This window comes from Mus caroli, unplaced genomic scaffold, assembly GCF_978045245.1.
Source record: "Mus caroli unplaced genomic scaffold, Mus_caroli_1 scaffold_11, whole genome shotgun sequence".
NCBI lineage: Eukaryota > Metazoa > Chordata > Mammalia > Rodentia > Muridae > Mus > Mus caroli.
In genome coordinates, this window is record NW_028227266.1 from 73,811,519 (window position 1) to 73,832,411 (window position 20,893).

Sequence of the window (20,893 nt, forward strand, 5' to 3'; positions counted from 1 at the left end):
AAGGCTAAACTTTGTCAGGGAGGGGTGCCGGGGGGGGGGGGAGGGGTGTCGGGGTGGGGGGAGGGATGCAAGCGCCATTACATAATGTAGGAAATAGCAAAACTATTCACCATAAAGTAAATTCTCAATTTTCCTTTATAAAAATGTTTTTGCAATAGTTTTACTACTTTTACTTATAGATTATGTTTAATATTTATGTTCTTCACTAAAAAATTGAAACCAGATCTGGTAAAAGCCAGAAAGTATCCAACTTTCTGATCTCACCCTGTCACTTGGGTCTTGTTCCAATGCTGTGTTTGGATCTTCACTCATTAGCTTGGGATATAAAACCATCTGAACACTTCTAATCTTTGGATCTTTCATTCTAATTAATCTACTTAGAAGTAATTCAATAATCCAACTTAAATCAGCCTTATCGGGCTGCAATATGTATTAAAGTAGGGATAAGTAGTAGCAATAATATTAATAAACTACGTAAATATCTAGGATGTGATTTTTTTTAATCACCTGGCATGTCTGAGTATACTCTGTGCACTATTTCATTTAATATTGCAGACACTCTTTGAAGAATTATCGCCTTATCTCAAATGAGAAAACCAAAGCATAGACAATGAAGTGTCTTGTCTATGTGATATGGCAGGACATAGACCAGATTAGGCACACTGTACAACCCACATTGCAAAACTGCTTAGTATGTTACTATCTCAAAGATGAAAGTGTTGTTATATATGACTATGAATGTACTATGCACATCTGGCAATATTCAAGAATTAATAATAGACTTAAATTTTTCTTATAATTAGTTTGTTGCTATTCTGACATCAATTGCTTGTTTACTCTATTCTATTCCAGGAATTAGTGAATCTTACCAAATGGGAATTTTTCGAATACTTGCTGGCATTCTTCACTTAGGCAATGTTGTATTTGCATCTCGGGATTCAGACAGCTGCACAATACCTGTAAGTTCAGAACAAGCTTAATGCGATGGTGGCCTGTGTATTAGTTTTGTTTGTTTGTTTGTTTTACTACTGGGGCTAGAACAAGTAGAACAAGCTAGGGGCCTCTGCACATGCTACGCAGTCACTGTATTTGTAACATGCCACCATGTTAGTCTTTTTGAACATGGTTTTGGGGGGCAATTCAGGTCCACCTTATCTACTGAGCCATCTCCCTAGATCTACAGTAGATTTAATTGCTTCATTTATTTGTTTATTTATTATTTTATTTATTCTGTGTTTGTACATATGTATAAGCACACAGGTACACAAACCTGTATGTGTACAGAGGCCAGAAGAGGGCATTGGATCTCTTAGAGCCAGAGGTTCAGGTAGTAGCTTATTACATGGGTGCAGGAACGCAAACTCCAGTCCTGATATTGTGTGGCAAGTACTTTTCACTGCTGACCTATCTATTCAACCCTGTTATTTTTACTTGTGTGTTTGTGTGTTTGTATGTGAGTGCTGGCATGTATGTGCCACACATGTGGACTCCAAAGTACAACATTTGGGAGTCGGTTCTCCCCTTCCACCCCATTGAGGCAGGTCTCTCTTGTTTCTACCTGCTCATGGTATTCTAGACGGGGAACCTTTGTCCAGTTCTCCTGCCTTCCTTCGCTTTCCATTTCATCGTGGAGGACTGACTGGGATTAGAGATGATTGGCATCATGCCCAGCGTTTTACCTGTGTCCTGGAGATTGAACGTAGCTCATCAGGCTTGTGTGGCTTCAAGCTCTTTTGCCCACTTACCCATCTCTCTGGCTTAGTATTTTTTCTTTTTTGGTTTTTTTTTGAGACAGGGTTTCTCTGTATAGCCCTGGCTGGTCCTGGAACTCACTTTGTAGACCAGGCTGGCCTCGAACTCAGAAATTCGCCTGCCTCTGCCTCCCGAGTGCTGGGATTAAAGGCGTGCGCCACCACGCCCGGCCTGGCTTAGTATTTTTTAAAGGAGAAAATGATGGCTCTGATTTAAACCTCTACTTTCTTTTAAGAAAATAATCACACATACCCCCACCCACTCTTTTTTCAAAATAGAGTCCTGTCTGTGGCCCAAGCTGGCCTCAAACTTGTGACAATCTGGATTACAGCAGTGCATAATCACATCTAGCGCCAGGTTTTTGTTTTTGTTTTGTTTTGTTTCCAAAAGCAGATTTTATTGAGATATAATTTAGCAACACCAATATATGGCTGTGATTATGCTCATAGATATGTTCAACCATAAGTATGTTCACAGGCAGCTGAAACGACTTTCAAAAAGAAGCCTGGGTATCTTACCTATAGCCAACTTTACTCCTGTCTCCTCAACTCAGCAACCTGAGTCTCCGTCTTGCCGCTGTAGAGTTATATACCCTGGATATTAATAGAAATTGAATCATGCGATATGTGGCCTTTCAAAGTTTTTCATGCTATAGCACATATACTCCTTCATGATTGATAGGTGCTGTAAGTGATGGTACTGATTTGAATCTGAAGTGATGACCTTCTGGGAAGGGTCTAGAGATGAGGCCATCAGGAACCTCAGGTTTTAATGACAATGGTGATATGAGCGAGCCATGTGATTATTGTTGTCAAGTTGTTTGTTCTCTTGGGTCTCAGTTCCTCAGTTTTCACTGAGAGATGATGTAAAACCTGCCCACTCCCCGGGAAAGTTGTCAGATGCCAGATTCGGGAAAGTAACACAGCAATAGAGACTGAACAAGACAAGTAGTTAGCAACCTCACTCACAGAAGATCCACAGAAGATGTGTAAGGGGTTCAGGGATATGTTAGTCATTAAAGAATTCCAACCTCAAAGCCCTTCAAATGACATCAGACTGTCTACTTCAAGCCTCTTCAGACCTTCTGTGGCCTGAGGATGAAGGTCAATCATGTTCTCTGGCTTCATTTTGTACATTTTCTGCTTTACTTAGCCTTACTTCCTCCTCTTGCTAGTTTCCCTCCTACCACCTTTTTTTTTTTTTTAATCTTGCTGTTACCTCAACTTAGACAGCTTTTCTCTTGACCAAGAAATACCCGATATTCTTTCATACCCTAATCTATTATCTAAGGTAATTGTCTCCTGCCTTGATAGAGAGAACTCTCCTCCTGTGGATTTTCAGCACTATGTCTGTCTCTTTTCAGTGTTTTACAGGACAATAAGTATGTCCCCCTTAAGACTGCAGACACTGGGTGTTGCTGTGATCAGACATCATGAACAAGGCAACTTATAGAAGAAACAATATATTTGGGGCTTATAGTTTCAGAGAATGAGTCCATGACTGTCACACAGGGAGCATGGCAGCAGGCAGACACGCATGGCAGTAATGGCAGTAGCCAAGAGCTTATGTCTTGATCCACATGCACAAGGTAGAGAAGAGACACTGGGAGTGGTGTGAATGTTTGAAACCTCCAGATCTGCTCCCAGTAACACACCTCCTTCAAGAATGATACACCTCCCAATCATTTGCAAACAGTTCCACTGAGGATCAAATATTAAGATACATGATCTGCTGAGATCCATTCTCATTCAAGCCACACAGGAGCTATGCTTGTTTAATAGCACAGATTTGATGGCCAGCTGACAAGATTTCTGATTGAGTGATTGAATATAACCTAAGAAAGAGACAGACAAATCTATGAAAAACCAAGAAAGTTTTTTGTTTAAAATGAGCCCTACAAGATATTACAAAGTGACTTCCAGATCCTAGGCTATGAATGCTTCTGACTATACTCATTGATCAGGTGTGAGTGATGTTGATGTCCATTTGACAAAGATAGTGCTGAATTGTGTAACTTTTTCCAGAAATTATTCTTTTATTTGGCCATAGGCAATAATAACACATTCTCTTTTGGTAGCCCAAGCATGAACCTCTTACCATCTTCTGTGACCTTATGGGTGTGGATTATGAAGAGATGTGTCACTGGCTCTGCCACCGAAAGCTGGCTACTGCCACAGAGACATACATCAAGCCCATCTCCAAGCTGCAGGCCACAAATGCCCGAGATGCTTTAGCAAAGCACATCTATGCAAAACTCTTTAACTGGATTGTTGACCACGTCAATCAGGCTCTCCATTCTGCTGTCAAGCAGCACTCTTTCATAGGCGTGCTGGACATCTATGGGTGAGTGCATTTGGCTGGCTGCCCTACTCTGCTGGAAAGCAGTTGTTTGTTTGGGAGTGTTTTGTACCTCTGAGCACATGTTTAATTTTGTTTTCTACTGGAGAAGAGAAGGAAATCCTAACTTATAACCATTAGAAGTGTCTTTGATAATGGAGATATAATGATGCAAAAAAAAAAAAAAAAAACCTTACACATTGCTTAAACAAAAATTAACTCAGCTCCAGAATCTATCTACAAAGCTAATAGATTGAATTAATTGGTTTCCACACTCTTATATGACAAATTATTGAATTTCTAAAAATATAATTTCATTTCTAGTTGCATTCTGTAAATGTTGATACTTTTTGTACATGGGCTTGTTTGGCAGCTAATTTTTCACTCTCTGGTTCAGTTTTTCAGAAGAACCTGTTAGGTTTCTGTTTCTAGCTCCCACTTCTCTGTGAAATGTTTGGAGTATAAATTGACAGGAACTGTTGCTTTAGCATCGTTTTGTTGTTTCCTACTGGATCTGAAGGGGCCTCAAAAAGCCAAGGCTGCACATCCTTAAGCAGGACTGTCTCAGCTGATGCTCATCATGTGCTGACTCTCCAACTTACAGACTTTTATCAGATATGGAGAAGATAATGTTAAGAGACTTCACATTTTTCTCTTTCAAATGTGCATATTTTAAATAATTTTAAAAACTATTCTTTTTCTTTTCTTCCTACCTTATTTTTTTGGTATTACAGATTTGAAACATTTGAGATAAATAGTTTTGAACAGTTCTGCATAAATTATGCAAATGAAAAACTACAGCAACAATTCAACATGGTAAGAATTTTCTTTCTTGAATAAGATTCTTCTACAAACTTTCCTTTTGAAAAAAAAAAAAAAAAAAAGCTTGGTCTTTGAAATAAACTCCTGATCTGTAATTCTTTTTTCTCTCTTCTTTTATTGAATATTTTCTTTATGTACATTTCAGATTTTATCCCCTTTCCTGGTTTCCCTCCAGAATGCCCATCCCACCCCTCCCCCTGTTTCTATAAGGGTGTTCCCTCACCCACCCACCAACTCCTGCCTCCCCACCCTGGCATTCCCCTACAGTGGGGCATCAAGCCTTCACAGGACCAAGGACCTCTCCTCCCATTGAAGTTTGACAAGGCCATCCTCTGCTCCATATGCGGCTGGAGCCATGGATCCCTCCCTGTGTTCTCTTTGGTTGATGGTTTAGTCCCTGGGAGTTCTGTGGGGTCTGGTTGGTTGATACTGTTGTTCTTCCTATGGGCTGCAAACCCCTTCAGCTCCTTCAGTCCTTTCTCTGACTTCTCCATTGGGGACCCTGTGCTCAGTCCAATGGTTGGCTGTGAGCATCCCCCTCTGTATTTGTCAGGCACTGCCAGAGCCTCTCAGGAGACAGCTATATCAGGCTCCTGTCAGCAAGCACTTCTTGGCATCCACAATAGTGTCTGGGTTTGGTGACTGTATATGGGATGGATCCCCAGGTGGGGCAGTCTCTCCTCCACACTTTGTCTCCATATTTGCTCCTATGAGTATTTATTCTGTTCCCCCTTCTAAGAAGGACTGAACTGTAATTCTTATAATGGATTTAGAGTAGGGAAACTGCCAGGGAACAGAGTTTGGAACAATGTTACAAATAATGAACATTTTGAACAAATAATTTGAATGAGAGATTTAGGAAGTGGGGTGGGCACTACCATTGAGTCCTTCTATTACTGCTTAGACACCAACTAAATGTGGGGTTATAACTAACACCATTTACTATGTTAGGAAGATGTCAGAATTTTACAAATGATCCTTTCAGTAGCCTGGTTTTTTCACTGAGGCAATGGCAGTAGGTATATTTTAGTAGGGGCTTACACTAACTTTGAGCTAACCTCCCTCCTCTGCATTCCAAGTATTAGATTACAGACTTGCCACCACCATATCACCCAGTTTAAACAGAGATAGTTCTTTCCCTGAAATAAATGCTAAATTTCTCTCAAAATAATCTATGCTTTAGTATATAAATTTCTGTAATAGTGTAAAACAGTAAATTGTGCTTGAAAAACATTCTTTTTCAGAAAACAAAGATCATTGTAGTTGGTAAAGCTAGAGATAGTACAGTCCATTTTTTAGGTTTTGTTGAGTCCTTTAAAGAAGTTTCAGCTATGACAGAATACTGTGCTATGTTTAGATGCTGCTTGTTTTCAAACTTTATTTTTTTATGATGTAGAAACCTTTTACATAAAGACCAATAACAGGAGAAAACAAAGACAAAACTTCAAATTGAGAAGTCAAAAAAGGCTGATAAGCATATTTTTTCTAAACATTTTCTTAAACAATGACTTTCTTATTTTTATTTTATGTACATTGGTGTTTTGCGTGCATATATGTCTGTGTAAGGTTGCTGGATCCTCTGGAACTGGAGTTATAGACAATTGTGGGTGCTGGGAATTGAGCCCTGGGCCCTCTGGAAGGGCAGTCAGTGCTCTTAACCACTAAGCCGTACTTCCAGCTCTCTGATTAGTATATTCTTTTAAAATTTGAAATAAATACTAAAAAATATAGCAAAGAAAATTTAAAGTTTCTGATTATAGGCAGCCAGATTGGAATTGTGTGCATTTGGGACTAAAATTTTAACTAAGGTGTTTGACATTGCAAAATATAAGTACTTTGATAAACATTTAACTATCTTTGTTTAGCAAATAAAGCTGTTTCACTGTTTGATACGGGTTGATTAAGGTTTTCCATAATAACAGGACTCATTTTTCACCAGTTAAGGATAGATGTTAGCTACCTGTGAGTACTAGGAACTGAACTGATGTTCTGCGCAAGAGCAACAAGTGCTCTTAAGCACTGAGCCAGCTCTCCAGCCCCAGATCCATAATTCTCAAATATACCTTGTTTACCCTTTATAAATAAAAATAACAACACATTTATTAATTACAATTATATGGGGTTTTTTTGAGACAGGGTTTCCCTGGGTAGCCCTGGCTGTCCTGAAACTCACTCTGTAGACCAGGCTGGCCTTAAACTCACAGTGATCTGCCTGCTTCTCCCTCCAGAGTGCTGGGATCAAAGGCATGCACCACCACTGCCTGGCTTAGATGATCTTTTTGATCAAGGATTATTACTGCAAATGAGCTAAGTGTAACCATAAGTGTAGAATATAATGGGAAAGTTCCAAGTACACAAAGAGTGAGTAAGAGTATCAAAAATCTCTCTGTCACCTTTGAGTTCTAAAACTTGGGGTCCAAGAAAATAAGTATTGTTAGGCCACAGCCACAAAAAGTTAGTTTTTCCAGGAAAAAAATTGGCAAGAAAGAATGAGTCAGAGGATCCAGAAGAAATAGGTAAAGAGAAATTTAAGAGCCAGTAGTGGTCATTAATGTCTGTAGTGAGACTAGAAGCTGTGATATCAGCCAACTTGGCTGGAGCAGCAGGCTGAAGCAGAGGCAGTGGTTGGGTTGCCTCCCCACCTGGACCAGTTTAGTTTCTATTCATATTCAGAACTTGATCACAAGCCCTTCCCCAGGGAAACCTGCCCAAACACCATATCCGAACTAGATGAGGACTTTTGTCATTCTCTTTCATAATATCATGGTACCTGCACTTTTATATAGACTTAGATACTTTTTTAAAACATATTTTATTTAAGGTTCTTAATGCTTCAACCCCATCAACCAGGGGTAGGGGATAAAGAAGGTTAGTAGGAAAAGGGTTTTGTGTACCTGTTTAGAAGTAGTTACTCGGGGCAACTCCACTCTTCATTTTCAGGATACCAGCAGTCTAGTTCAATAGCAAACAGCAAACACAAATCAGTAGTGGCAGCGTGATCCAGGAGAAACGGCAAGGCTCCACCTAGTCTGTACGAGTCAGAAATGGCAGAATCAGCTGGAACACCAGGAGAAGTTCTTTAGCATGTTTCTCTATGAAGTGAAGACGAGCAAAGACCACCAAAGCACTGCATGCCATAGCAATGCAAGAGCATCCTCCCGCTGTTTGTGGGGTTCCATTTATTGTTTTTTTTTTTTAAACATCACACATCACACACCCTCTCAAGAATCTGTTTTAGGCAAAATATCACATGACCTCTCACAAGATAGCTTCCAGGAAAATACCATGTGACACAACTGAGTTGTTAAAGAAACCTGAAATTTCCACCTCACTTTTATTCTGTAACTATTTGGTGTCTCCTAGTTCTCTCCCAGTTCACACATGTAGCATCCCTGTCTGTGCTGTTGATCATAGGCAGTGACTGACACATAGTATAGACTCAGTACATAGTCTGATTAAAGAGTGAATGGGGAAGAGAAGAGGTGGTGTGGATGGTACACATATATTTAAAAATCACAAGGACTGTTGTATTTATCTGCCATTCAAAACATATATAGGCCTGATGTGGTGATGTATGCCTGTAATCTCAGCACCTGCAAGGCTAAGGCAGAGTGCAAATTCACATTTGGCCTGGGCTACATAAAGAATCTCAGGCTAACCTGGTCTACATATTGATAACCTTTCTGAATATAACAAAAAATTAAATTACATGCTTAGATTTATTTTTTCATGTTGAATGCTTATAACTAAGGTTTTCTGTACATGATTTCTGTCATGCCTTTTCATGAGGCTATTGTTACTGAGAGCCATGAGCTATAGAAGTGTGCTCCTTGATTACATTCTTTATGATAATAATCTGATAATGACTGCCATTTTCTCTTTATTTCAGCATGTCTTCAAATTGGAACAGGAGGAATATATGAAGGAACAAATTCCATGGACACTTATAGATTTCTATGATAATCAGCCTTGTATCAATCTTATAGAATCTAAACTGGGCATTCTCGATTTGCTGGATGAGGAATGTAAGGTGATTATAATTTTCTGAAGTACTTAGCTTGTCAAGATAGATGGATCAAGGCTACAGAACAAGTGGCTGCAAGCAGAAACTCTCCAGCATGTCATTGTGACAAGGGGCCTCTTGTTCATTCTGAAGAGACGTTAGACCCCGAAGGTTCTTTTATTTTTTTATTTTTATTTTTTTACTATTTAGCTGTGTGTGTGCATGTATATGTATGTGTGATACACATGTGCCACAACGCATATTGGTGGTCAGAACAACTTTCAGGAGCCAGTTCCCTCCTTCTACTGTGGGATGTGGGAATGCACTTAGGTCATCCAGCTTGCATATCCTGCGCTTTTACCTGCTGAGCCTTCTCATGAGCCACAACTCTAAGGATTGTATTAAAAGTGAAGCTAGGAGAATTTATTTCCCTTCTGTTTTTAGCTGACTACATATTGACAACTGTTACTGCTTTTTATCATTTTTGTTTTTAATGTTTAATATTTTTGATCAGCAGAATATATTGAAATACAAGAAACTGCCCCAAAATTGTTTTGAATAGTTCTAAATAGCCATATTTTGAATATTTGTTATTGACATAAATAATAATCATTTTATTTGCTTCAACATTTAAGGACGTAGGATGTTATAAAATCGTTGACTCTTCCACTTTATTACTGAAGGACCTTAGGCAAACCTTTATTTCTCAGTCTTCTTTTACTTTATAGACAATAAATCACAGCTTATGCTGTATTGACCCTTATAAGGAGCCAGACTTAGTGTTAAGAATGTATGTGGGGCTGAAGAGATGGCTCAGTGAGTAAAAACACTTGCTATACAGATCTGATAACCTGAGTTCAATCCCCAGATCCCACAGTGGGAGGGTATGGCATGTACTTGCCCTCAAATACACATAATTATATTAAATAAAATTTGAGGGTTTTTAAAGAAAAGAATGCAAGTGATAAAAAGCATAATCATTCTTATTTGAGATTAAAAATAAGAAAGCAAAGCAAAAATGGTATCCTGCTTTTATCAGTATCAATCAAGTAGGCTAATATAAATTTGATACCTTTCATTTAGTGAGACTAAATTAATAATTACATGTATACATTTGATGAAGGACAAGAATTCATACAACATATTTTATAGGAAAGCAGAATCATAAACATGTGTGCCCTTTGACTTGGGAGTTTAACCTATAAGTATATACTTAAAAATATACTGAAAGTGTGTATGTACAAGAGGAATATGACAATTGTCATAACAAAAAGTTAGTAGCAACCTAATGACCATAAGTAAGACTGGGAAATGTAAGGAGTATATTGAATGAGTCCACTCAAGTACGTGTCTTAAAAACAGGTAACAAATTGCATACACAAGCAAGATTTTGCTAAAAGGACCCTGATATAGCTGTCTCTTGTGAGATTATGCCGGGGCCTAGCAAACACAGAAGTGGATGCTCACAGTCAGCTATTGGATGGAACACAGGGCCCCCAATGGAGGAGCTAGAGAAAGTACCCAAGGAGCTGAAGGGGTCTGCAACCCTATAGTTGGAAAACAATATGAACTAACCAGTACCCCCAGAGCTTGTGTCTCTAGCTGCATATGAATCAGAAGATGGCCTAGTCGGCCATCAGTGGGAAGAGAGGCCCCTTGGTCGTGCAAACTTTATCTGCCTCAGTACAGGGGAACACCAGGGCCAAGAAGTGGGAGTGGGTGAGTAGGGGGTTGGGGGAGGGTATGGGGGACTTTTAGGATAGCACTGGAAATGTAAATGAGGAAAATACCTAATAAAAAAAATTTAAAAAAAAACAAAAAACAAAAAAACAGGTAACAAGTAGTAAAGTTTCTGGAAATGGCAAGAGGAGACAGACTACCAGTTCATACCTTTCTGGATTATATTAATATTTCACTGTGTATAAATGTTACTTTCATTTAGCAATTTAAAAAAATAAAATATGCCTAATAATTGTATTTTATCTTTAACTTGCAAAGCCTTTATTGTATTAAAAAATTAAATATTGATGACTCCTGGTATAGGCAGATTGTCACTCACGTGTTGTACCGGGTCACCCCAAGGAAGGTCTCAGCCACGCCCTTCCTTCATTGGTGGTTAGCTTGTGCAGATGAGAATAAAGAATGAATTCTTAAGTTGAACATAGGAACTGGTGTCTTGTTGCTGATGTCGCAGAAGACCTTTAGCACTCAGCCATCACTTCACTTTCTTTTTTCTCCCCAAGATGCCTAAAGGCACAGATGACACATGGGCCCAAAAACTGTACAACACACATTTGAACAAATGTGCCCTCTTTGAGAAGCCCCGCATGTCAAACAAAGCTTTCATCATCAAACATTTTGCTGACAAAGTAAGGAAACTTTTTGTCTTATTTTCCCCTTTTCTGTAATTTACATTGAATTATAATAAAAATCAGTAGTCGAGTATTGGTTTGTTTGTTTGTTTGTTTTGGCAGCACTTGCTTTCTTTAGAGTCCTTTCCGGGAAAGCAGTCTTCAGTACTGCCATCTTGGTTTTCTCCTACTGTAACTTGAGTTGATTACATATTAAGTAAATATGGGTCAAAAGTCTTTGTCTGAAATGTTGAAATTCAAGAAACTGAAAGCCAAAAGTGTTTTCATAACTTGTTTAGCACCCAAACCTAATCTCTGACTTGAACTAACATGAGATCGATTCATAATTTTTAGCCCAATTCAGGTGGGTATTTATGTGCTTAAGTATGAAAATATTAATGTAATTTATGGTATACATGACTTTATTAAACTTTTTGGTAGTACTAAAATGGTGTATATACATACTACATCTCTGAGTGCATGCATTACCTCTAAAAGTCTCACAGGTTTCATACCAGAGACTGGTTTTTGTCTCCTGTGCAAGCATGGTGATGCATTCTTCACAAGTTCTATAGTTCACGTAACAAGTCGGGGACTATGTGACTAGTTTACATTGCAAGGAAGTTATGGGACAGGCTGTGTTGTGGATTTCTGAACGCCTCTTTATGAATAGAGTTTTCTGATCGTCTAGTCTTGGCTTGAAACCTTTGGATGATTAATGTGACCTTAGGAGTATAGGATGAGGAACCCCTATAGGACTACATCCTATAGGAGTATAGGATGAGTGGGAAATGGCTGAAGTTGTGGGATTTTAGAAGAAAAAGAATTCTCAAGTAATCCCACTTCACCAAATTATCCAGTATTTGCCCATCTTCTCCCTCTGCCATCATCAGCTTCTCACGCATCCCCAGTCTCTCTTCATGTAGTCTTTTCCCTCCTTAGAGCAGTGGTTCTCACCCTTCCTAATGCTGTGACCCTTTAATACAGTTCTTCATGCTCTGGTGACCCCAACCATACAGTTATTTTTGTTCCTACTCCATAACTGTAACTTTGCTACTGCTATGAATCCTAATGTAAATAGCTGTATTTTCCAATGGTCTTAGGTGATCCCTGCAAAAGGGTCATTCCACCTTCAAAGGAGTCACACCCCACAGGTTGAGAAATGCTGCCTCAAAGGAACACTTGTGCTTGTACAGATGGCTTACCAGCTTAGACTATACACTGGAGCAGCCTAGAAGGAGCTCTCTTTGGCCATCGGGGAGAAAATCAGCTTACAAGTCTGCTTACCCATGACTGATAGAGCATTTTGATCTCATTTTATCAGCAGTCACTACCACTGTCAGTTAGGAAGTTGGTAGTTGTTAACTTAATAGAGTTTACATATTTCTTTTTTTATTCTACTGTTTTTATTAGTTGGTTTTGGTTTTTGTTTCTGAGTTAACATGTAAGATAATAGATTTTTGGTTTTTTGGGGACAAGGTCTATGAACCTAGGCTGGCCTTAAGCTTACTGTATAGCTGAGGCCACCCTTGAACTCCTAATCCTCCTGCCTCTACCTCCTATGTGCTGGAATTCTTGGCATGTGCTATGGATTTCATTTTATCCTTTTTCTTACATACTCTGTTCTTATTTATCCCTGCCCTCTAGTTCTTTCCACTGTTCCCTGCCCTCTTCTTGTGGTCCCATTTCCTATCCCATAGCCCCGTTCTGCCTTCATGACACATGCATTCTATTCATGTCACACATATTCCATTACCTTTTCTTTTTTTCCTCATTGAGAGCTCTTCTTTCTTGTTATGCTCCCTTTTCTAGCTTCATGACCTACATAATATGTGTGCATATGTACACATGCACACACAATTGAAATGTAAGATCCACATGGGGGGAAGATATGAAGTATTTGGGTTTTTGGTTTGGCTTACTTCATTCAGCATAATGATTTCCATGTGTATCAATTTTCCTGAAAGTGTCATGGTTTCATTTTTATTGTGGCTGAATAAAACTCCATTGTATGTATGTACTACATGTTGTTTCTCCATTCTCTTGATAGACATTGAGACTGGTTCCACTTCTTAGCTGTTACAATTAGTGCAGCAATAAGCATGTATGTACAAGTAGCTTTTGTGGTAGGAATTGCGTACTTTGTTTATATCTCCCCAGGTTTGCTTTAATGAGTTACCACACCTCTCCCTGGAAATAGCATTGATCTCTTAGAATTAACTGATGGTACCACTTACTGAGAGCTAGTCATAGAGTCTGGACAATAAATTTGTTTTTGTTGATGACTATAACTATTCCAGAATGTTGTCATTTAGGAGATATTTTTTTCATGTGATTTCAGGTGGAGTACCAGTGTGAAGGTTTTCTTGAAAAGAATAAAGATACTGTTTTTGAAGAACAAATTAAAGTCCTTAAGTCAAGCAAGGTAAATTTACTCTTATCAAAATATGATCCATAAAATGTTAATTGCTTCAGCACTAGTCTTTTAATACTAATTATGATTTTTCTAACAAAATCAGTTTTATTTACAGATTTTAATTTGTCAAATGTATAACACGTAATACGTGTCATGTCCTATATAGAGTACTGTTCAAATGTTGACAGTTTGATTCTTATAGTGAGGTAGCATTATATTAGTCACATCTTACACATGAGGCAGTTGAGGTGTCGGGGACTGATTACTGGTAAGTTCCCAAGTTAGGTTGAACTCAGGCTGTCTTGCTTAGGACCTGTTCTTAACTACTCAGCTATGTGGTCTTTCAGCTCCCTGTGAAATCATTGTCTCCACAGTGGTTCTACACTGGAAGTCTTGCGAGTGACTGCACTCTTTGTGGGAGACTCAGAGAAGGTTTTTCTGCTGTTATTTTGAGGGATTCACTAGAAATGTGGCCTTATTGCACTCCATCCTAGTGGAGACTAACTCTGGGTCATCATAGGTGTGGTTTCAGATGTGACCCAAAATGTTTAAATTATTTTTTCATAAGAACAAATACTAGAACCACTGCTTTCCACTAGGAAAAAAGAATATTCCAGATGGCAAGGAAGTATGGTGTTATATTGCTTATTAAGCTAGTCTGTGCCTCCAGCTGTTGACCTTTCTCTGGAAAAGATGGAAGAGGGGCATAGTCAGCCTACAGGAGCAAACCAGGAAGCTAGTTACTTGATTCTGTAAAGACCTGCTAAAAAAGTAAAAATATTCCTGTGGCCCTTATAGGTTATTGATTGGCACTCTTGTTTTTCTGGCTTATTTCAATAGAATCCTCTTAGCATCTATAGAATAGTGTATAGACAATAGGATTCTTGGTTTTAAAATAACTTTTTATCATCACTTGTGTTAATAATATAAAGATCACATAAAGACCAACAGTAGTCTAGTTTTAACTCTCAGAGATGAGTCAGATATTCATAGAAAATCATTTATTTACCCTTAGCAAGAATTGAATATTAATACTTTTTAACTTATAAAAAAGTAATGTGCAAGGCAAACTTTCTTTTACAGTCACTATTATAAGTGTGGCTCAGAGGTTTTATCATTTTAATCTATAACATAAGCATGACATTCTGTTAATATTTGGCCAAAATATTTTAGCTAAACAGAGTACCGGTTTTCATTGTAGATGTACCCATAATCAGCTCTGTCTTCATTCTGATTTAATTTCCTATTTGTCTAGTGGGTCCAGTCATTAGAAGTTAGCAATGTATTGGGAAGAGGCAATCTGTGTTCCATTGTTGCTGTTGAAGTGGGATAGTTTGTAGTTTACTTGAGTTCAAAGGCTGTTCTTGTTCTCAGTCTTTTCAGCAGTTCAACCAAAAGACCTGAACTTTATCTTCTCTCTGAACCTGGTGTAAAGCAGGTGTAATGCAGAAACCAGTTTGTTCTCTTGGAAGGACCGATTCATTTGTGTTTGTACTGTGTGTTCTGAACAGATTTTTGGTGATGATAACAATGTAAAATCTATTTGTGTCTGTTTTAGATATATTTTCTTAAAATGTCAATTAGAGATAGCCAGGTAGAAATGTCATATGGGAAGTGGGGAATGAAGGCAGGTCAAAGAGAAAAGTAGGAAGTAGGAATTCTGTAGGCTTCAGAACTTCATGCTTGTTAAAGCCATGAGACTGGGTGTGATTGCTCAAGAAAGTATGTAGATAAAAACTGCTGTAGCCAGATAGTCCAATTAACAGAGGCTGCCAGAGGAGGTACCAGGAACAAAATTAAGAAAAATGGCCTGTGAAGAAGCACCTTCTCAAGAATATATTATAGAGCAGTTTCCAATGCAACAATTCAAAGTTTATGCTGTGTGTGCGTGCGTGCGTGCGTGTGTGTGTGTGTGTGTGTGTGTGTGTGTGTGTGTGTGTGTGTGTGCGTGCGTGCCCTCAGGTATATGAGTATGTGTGTGGAGGCAAGGAGATAGTCTGAGGCTATCCTTAGGAATACAGTCTACCTCCTTTGAGACACAGTCGTTCATTGGCTTGGAGCTAACCAGTAACCTGGCTGACCAATGAACCCCAGGGACACTCCTGTTTTTTCTCCCTAGTAGTATGATAAGCATGTGCGACTATCCCAGCATTTCATGGCTGCTGGAGCTCAAACTCAGCAAGACAAGCATCTCACTGGTTGAGTCACCCCCCCAGCGTTGTCTGGTTTTATTACTCTTTGCTTGTTGAGACAGGATGTCATTTAGTCTAGGCTGCCTTCAAAGTATGTAGATGTGGAGCTGAGACTTGCTTTGAATTTGCTTTGAACTCTGAACCTCCTACATTTACCTCCTAAGTCCTAAGACTACAGACACATGTGCACCACACCAAATTTTTTAACTGGATTTTGCTGTATAGCCCAGGTTGTTGTAAAACGCATGATCTTTATGCCTTCCCAAGTGCTGGGGTTATAAGTGTGGTCACACCATGCCTGGCAATACACTTTTAAAAAATAAAAAGTAATTTAGGGAATTTTAGTTTAGAATTTTATTAAGAGTAATCCTACCCTTAAGTGTGTGTGGTAGTGTAGATATCAAGTTAAATTGTAGCACTTATTGATAAATATGGCATGATAGCCTCGTTCTACTAAACTTTTCACAAAAAGAGATCAAAAATGAAGTTTTGGCAACTGCTAATGTGTAGCCAGAAATTTATTTGGGAATGATATCATAGCTAAAACTTTGTAGTACGTGGCCTATCACCGAATCATCTAGTTCTGATTCCTGTGCTGAGTTTTCATAGATAGCTACTACGAACTAATTTTTTTCTCTGCATGTGGGCCTATTTTTGTTATTCAAGATAATGTTAAGACAGTTCTTTACTTCAGTATAGCTAATCATGCTAGATTACATTATGTTAAACATTCCCCAAAACAAGAAATATATGTGCTTGTTTAACAGGCAGCCCTTATTATGTTATGCTTATCATAGATAACTTTCTTAACTACCCTGATGGGTTTTGTGGGTGTTTGTTTAGTTGTTCTCTTTGTTGGTGCTGAGGATTTAATCCAGGACCTTATGTTTGACAAAGGAGCTCTCCGATACTAAACTGTATTCCAGCCCATACATTTATAGAATATGAAGTCATATGACTTTGTTTTTCAGTAAAAGTGGTCTCATAGGAAATTATTTACTAATCTGAGATTAGTAAATAATTTCAAGTGTGCACAGATGACTAATTTTTATATGGAATATAACAGTGTTAGAAAGATGAATCCATATAGCAAGATGTTGCTGTAGACTAGTTTAGGTCTCTTTTGTTTCAGGAATGTTCATCCCACTATATTGACTAGTATCCATTCACTTAGTGAAGATTAATACCTTTAATCTCACTGCTTATGAGAGAGAGGCAGGCAGATCTCTGAGTTTGAGATCATCCTGATCTACAGATCTATGTTCCTATGGTAACATAAGAAGACCACATCTTAAAAAACATGATTATGGTAATTGCACTAATGTTCTAAATTTCTTAAAATCAAATATAAATACATATAGTATAATCACAGAGTTTTCTCCTATTCTATACAATCCAAATTATTTTCTTAAAATTATTAATATTCATCATTAACTTTTATCTTCTAACATTGAAAGCTTATTCATAACGCCTTCCTGCTGAGACTCTCGGATGTTTCTGAGTTGCTTACTACTGCAGATACCTGGAAACCTGGACTGGTCCTTTGCTTCTGCTGCATAAACCCAATTGTAGAACTGAGGTGATAAACTCAGTCTTTCAATTAATATTTTCTCTAAAATAATTATGGTTCAAAACGAGTTATATGCTTTATTCACATTCTTTTGGATATGTTAGATTTCCAAGTCAGTATATATAGTCGTTTTAAGTTTGTTCCACCCCAAATGTCTTCACCATACAGGAATAATTGCTTACTAGACGCATCTATACTGTGTCTTCTACAAAGGCTTACCTTCCATTTGGTGTTTAGGGTAGAACGGTTTTTGTTGTTTTGGTTTGGTTTTGGGAGAGCGTCTCCATTGGAAGTCTTGAAGTCACTCTATTGCTAAGTCTGGCTTGGAATTCATGATCCTCCTATCTCTGTCTCCTCAACACTGGGAGGATAGCTGTGCTGCCTCAACTCCTGGGTCTAGAGTATAACTTTTACTGTTTGTGACTCAGTTTAAGATGCTACCAGAGCTATTTCAAGATGATGAGAAGGCCATCAGTCCCACCTCTGCCACCTCCTCAGGGCGCACTCCTCTCACTCGAGTTCCTGTAAAGCCCACCAAGGGCCGACCTGGCCAGACTGCGAAAGAGCACAAGAAGACAGTGGGACATCAGGTGAGCTCAGGGGCTACCACTGCCAGACTCCTTCTCCTCAGCTTCCACAAAGCCTCAGGCCTTCCTTCTTCAACCTAGAGGATAGGATCTTCACGTGAAGACAGGCCAGAGTTTCTGCTGTACAAACACTTAGACTTTACCCACCCCAGACTCAACCATACACCAACCCATCCCAAAATAATTTTCACCATGTCTCAGTTCCTCTAATACATATCGCGTCTTTGTTTTGTTCTTGTTTCATTTCTATATTTATACAGAGCATCTGTCAGCTTCCTCAGTACAAGAAAATACCCTCTCCTTCCTTAGATGTATTTTTCCCTGTGGGGAATCGGAAACATTCCACACAAGCTTGGTGCCTGAGCATGGGTGTGGCTTTGGAAGGGAGCAGTACACTAGTCAGCAAAGTGCATTGTGCCTTGAGGCCTTGTGCCAGATAGGAACAGGGCCTGATGTGGATCCATAGCCTCCTGTCTTGACCCATGTCCATAATGGAGGTCCCTTCAGCCTGTTCTCTGCTCATTGTTTATACAATACTAAGAAATCTACAGCTTTTTTTAGTATTGTGTAGTAAGGGTTCATACCTTAATAATTAAATGGCCCTAGCAACAAAATTGTAAGTCACATATAATGGAACTTGCAACAAGAAGCAACAGAGAAAGGAGTACATACATACTCAGCAGGATAAACGTGTGGGTTTAGGCAAATGTAAATGACACCCCTAGAATTTTTGTTTATGAACCACTCCCCTGTGAAGATAACTTTAAATTTATGTCATCTTCAATATGTTAAAGGAGAATTTTAAATTGTCTTTGATCTCTAACAAAACTAATTTTTTTAAACCCTTTTCATGCAGTTTCGAAACTCCCTTCACCTGCTTATGGAAACCCTTAACGCCACTACTCCTCACTATGTACGCTGTATTAAGCCTAATGATTTCAAGTTTCCATTCACGTAAGTCAAAGTGAAATAAGGAGAAAGACTTTTGGGGAAGATCTTCATGTCTTGTAGAGGGAATCTATTTCCAAAAATTTCTAGTTTTTGTTTCCATTTGACAATATGAAAACAAATTAGCAGTTGGCTTTCTAAGGATTTGAAAATTTGAGGCCAATGGCATGTCTTTGGTTCTGGTTTTCTGTTTTGACTCCATCTCTGTTGGAGATCTTTATGGCCTTTTCTTAATTTGGACATCAGTTAAAAGCAGAGCTGACTGGGCTAAAGGCTTCTCTGGCCAAGGCTTACCTGATACTTTTTATCTGTTGAAGCCAGAGAATGTTTACCAAAATCTCATTCTACTTCAGATACTAAGTCAGAGGTGAAAATAAATCCCTGGAGACGATTTCAAAATATAAATATTTCTCTAAGTTTAAAAGTAATCCATATATGCTGTTGGGATGGTTTTCAGGAGGTAATGCTAGGATTTAAGCAGTGTGAATTGGCATAGGTACCAGACTATTTAGCATTTACTCTTTGTGTGTGTGTGAAAGTGAAAGAGAGAGAGAGACAGACAGACAGACCGAAACAAGGTAATGTCACATGCTATAATTGCTACTTCATCTCTGCTCTTAACATCATTGACTGTGGACAGATCCTAGATTAGTATTTAAAGACCTACATTATTTATTGAATGGCTGCAGAGTATCTTATGGTATAGATAGTCCACAATCTATTTAAATCAGTCACTATGGATAGATTATTTAGGTTGTTACAACAGTTAAAATATGCTTCAATTAAATTACAATTACATCCCTTTCCTCCTTTCAGGCCCTCCCAGCTGCCCTTTCTCAAACCATTCCTAGGTCCCATAATAACAATTTTTAACAAATATGCTTTGCCAAATATTTCTGTACATCCTTAAGATAACATGATTCTAGAGGGATTTGTGGGTCCAAAGATCAAGCATATGATTTGATCATTATGCATATGAAATGAAATATCACATTTTATCCCATAAATAACCACACATACCATGTGCCAAATAAGAATTTTAAAATATATTTTAAAAAGACCAGGCATAAGGCTATAGAGATGGCTTAGCTCTTAAGAGCACTGGCTTCTTTTTCATGGTACCTGGTTTATTTCCCCCACACCCTGATGACAGCTCACAGTCATCTGTCACTCTAGTTTCACGTCATTTGACACCTTCTTCTGGCCTCTGACGTTGTGTAGATATACATGCAGGCAAACATCCATTTATACATAATAAAATATAAACAAATAAGTAGACAAAAAATAGACTGCCCATTTATACTGAAGGCTGCAGCTTCTACTCTACAGTGTATGAGCGACTCTGGTCTTGCTGGTCCTCCTGTGCAGATTCTGCCTTATATTTCAGGTTAGCCATATTCCTCATCGTCACTTAGATCCTCTCCCTTGGAGGAAGTGGGAGCAGGAAGAAGTTGCCACCTGACTGTGAAGTTGTATTAGCAAGCCCTGTCTCCTACCAGCAATCCGAGACCTGAGAAGACAGTATAGGAATGGGCTTGGACAGACACTCAGTGCTTAATTGTACTCAGAGCTTACTACCAACGGGAGTAGTCACCTGGCTAGAAGAACTTTCTGATACTTCTTTGATGTCATTAAACATAAACATGCCTTTTTTTTTTAATGTCTTTGTTCATTTTCTGTTTGACATAACAAAAATGTCATGACCAAGGCAATTTATAAAAGAAACTAATTTGGGGCTCACGGTTACAGAGTATTAGAGTCCAGGACCATCATAGTGGGGAACATGGCATGAGACAAGCTGGCATGATGCTGCACCAGTGCTGAGAGCTGACATGCTGATGAACAAGCAAAGTGCAGAAAGAAACAAGGAAAGCTAACTGGGAATGGCAAGGGCTTTTGAAACCCCAGTGACATA

The 20,893-nt window shown here is 38.6% G+C and overlaps 1 protein-coding gene across 4 annotated transcripts in view; it reads left to right on the top strand.

Annotated features, from left to right (window-relative positions):
* Myo5a (myosin VA) overlaps window positions 1–20,893 on the top strand; it is a 155,596-nt gene that overhangs the window by 78,699 nt on the left and 56,004 nt on the right. For all 4 annotated transcript variants that reach the window (XM_029481121.2, XM_029481123.2, XM_029481125.2 and 1 more), the window contains 8 exons: window positions 853–959; window positions 3,830–4,095; window positions 4,824–4,905; window positions 8,801–8,941; window positions 11,158–11,283; window positions 13,607–13,690; window positions 17,872–18,033; window positions 18,887–18,984. In XM_029481121.2, the coding sequence (XP_029336981.1) occupies window positions 853–959; window positions 3,830–4,095; window positions 4,824–4,905; window positions 8,801–8,941; window positions 11,158–11,283; window positions 13,607–13,690; window positions 17,872–18,033; window positions 18,887–18,984 (1,066 nt within the window). The remainder of the gene's footprint in view (window positions 1–852; window positions 960–3,829; window positions 4,096–4,823; window positions 4,906–8,800; window positions 8,942–11,157; window positions 11,284–13,606; window positions 13,691–17,871; window positions 18,034–18,886; window positions 18,985–20,893) is intronic.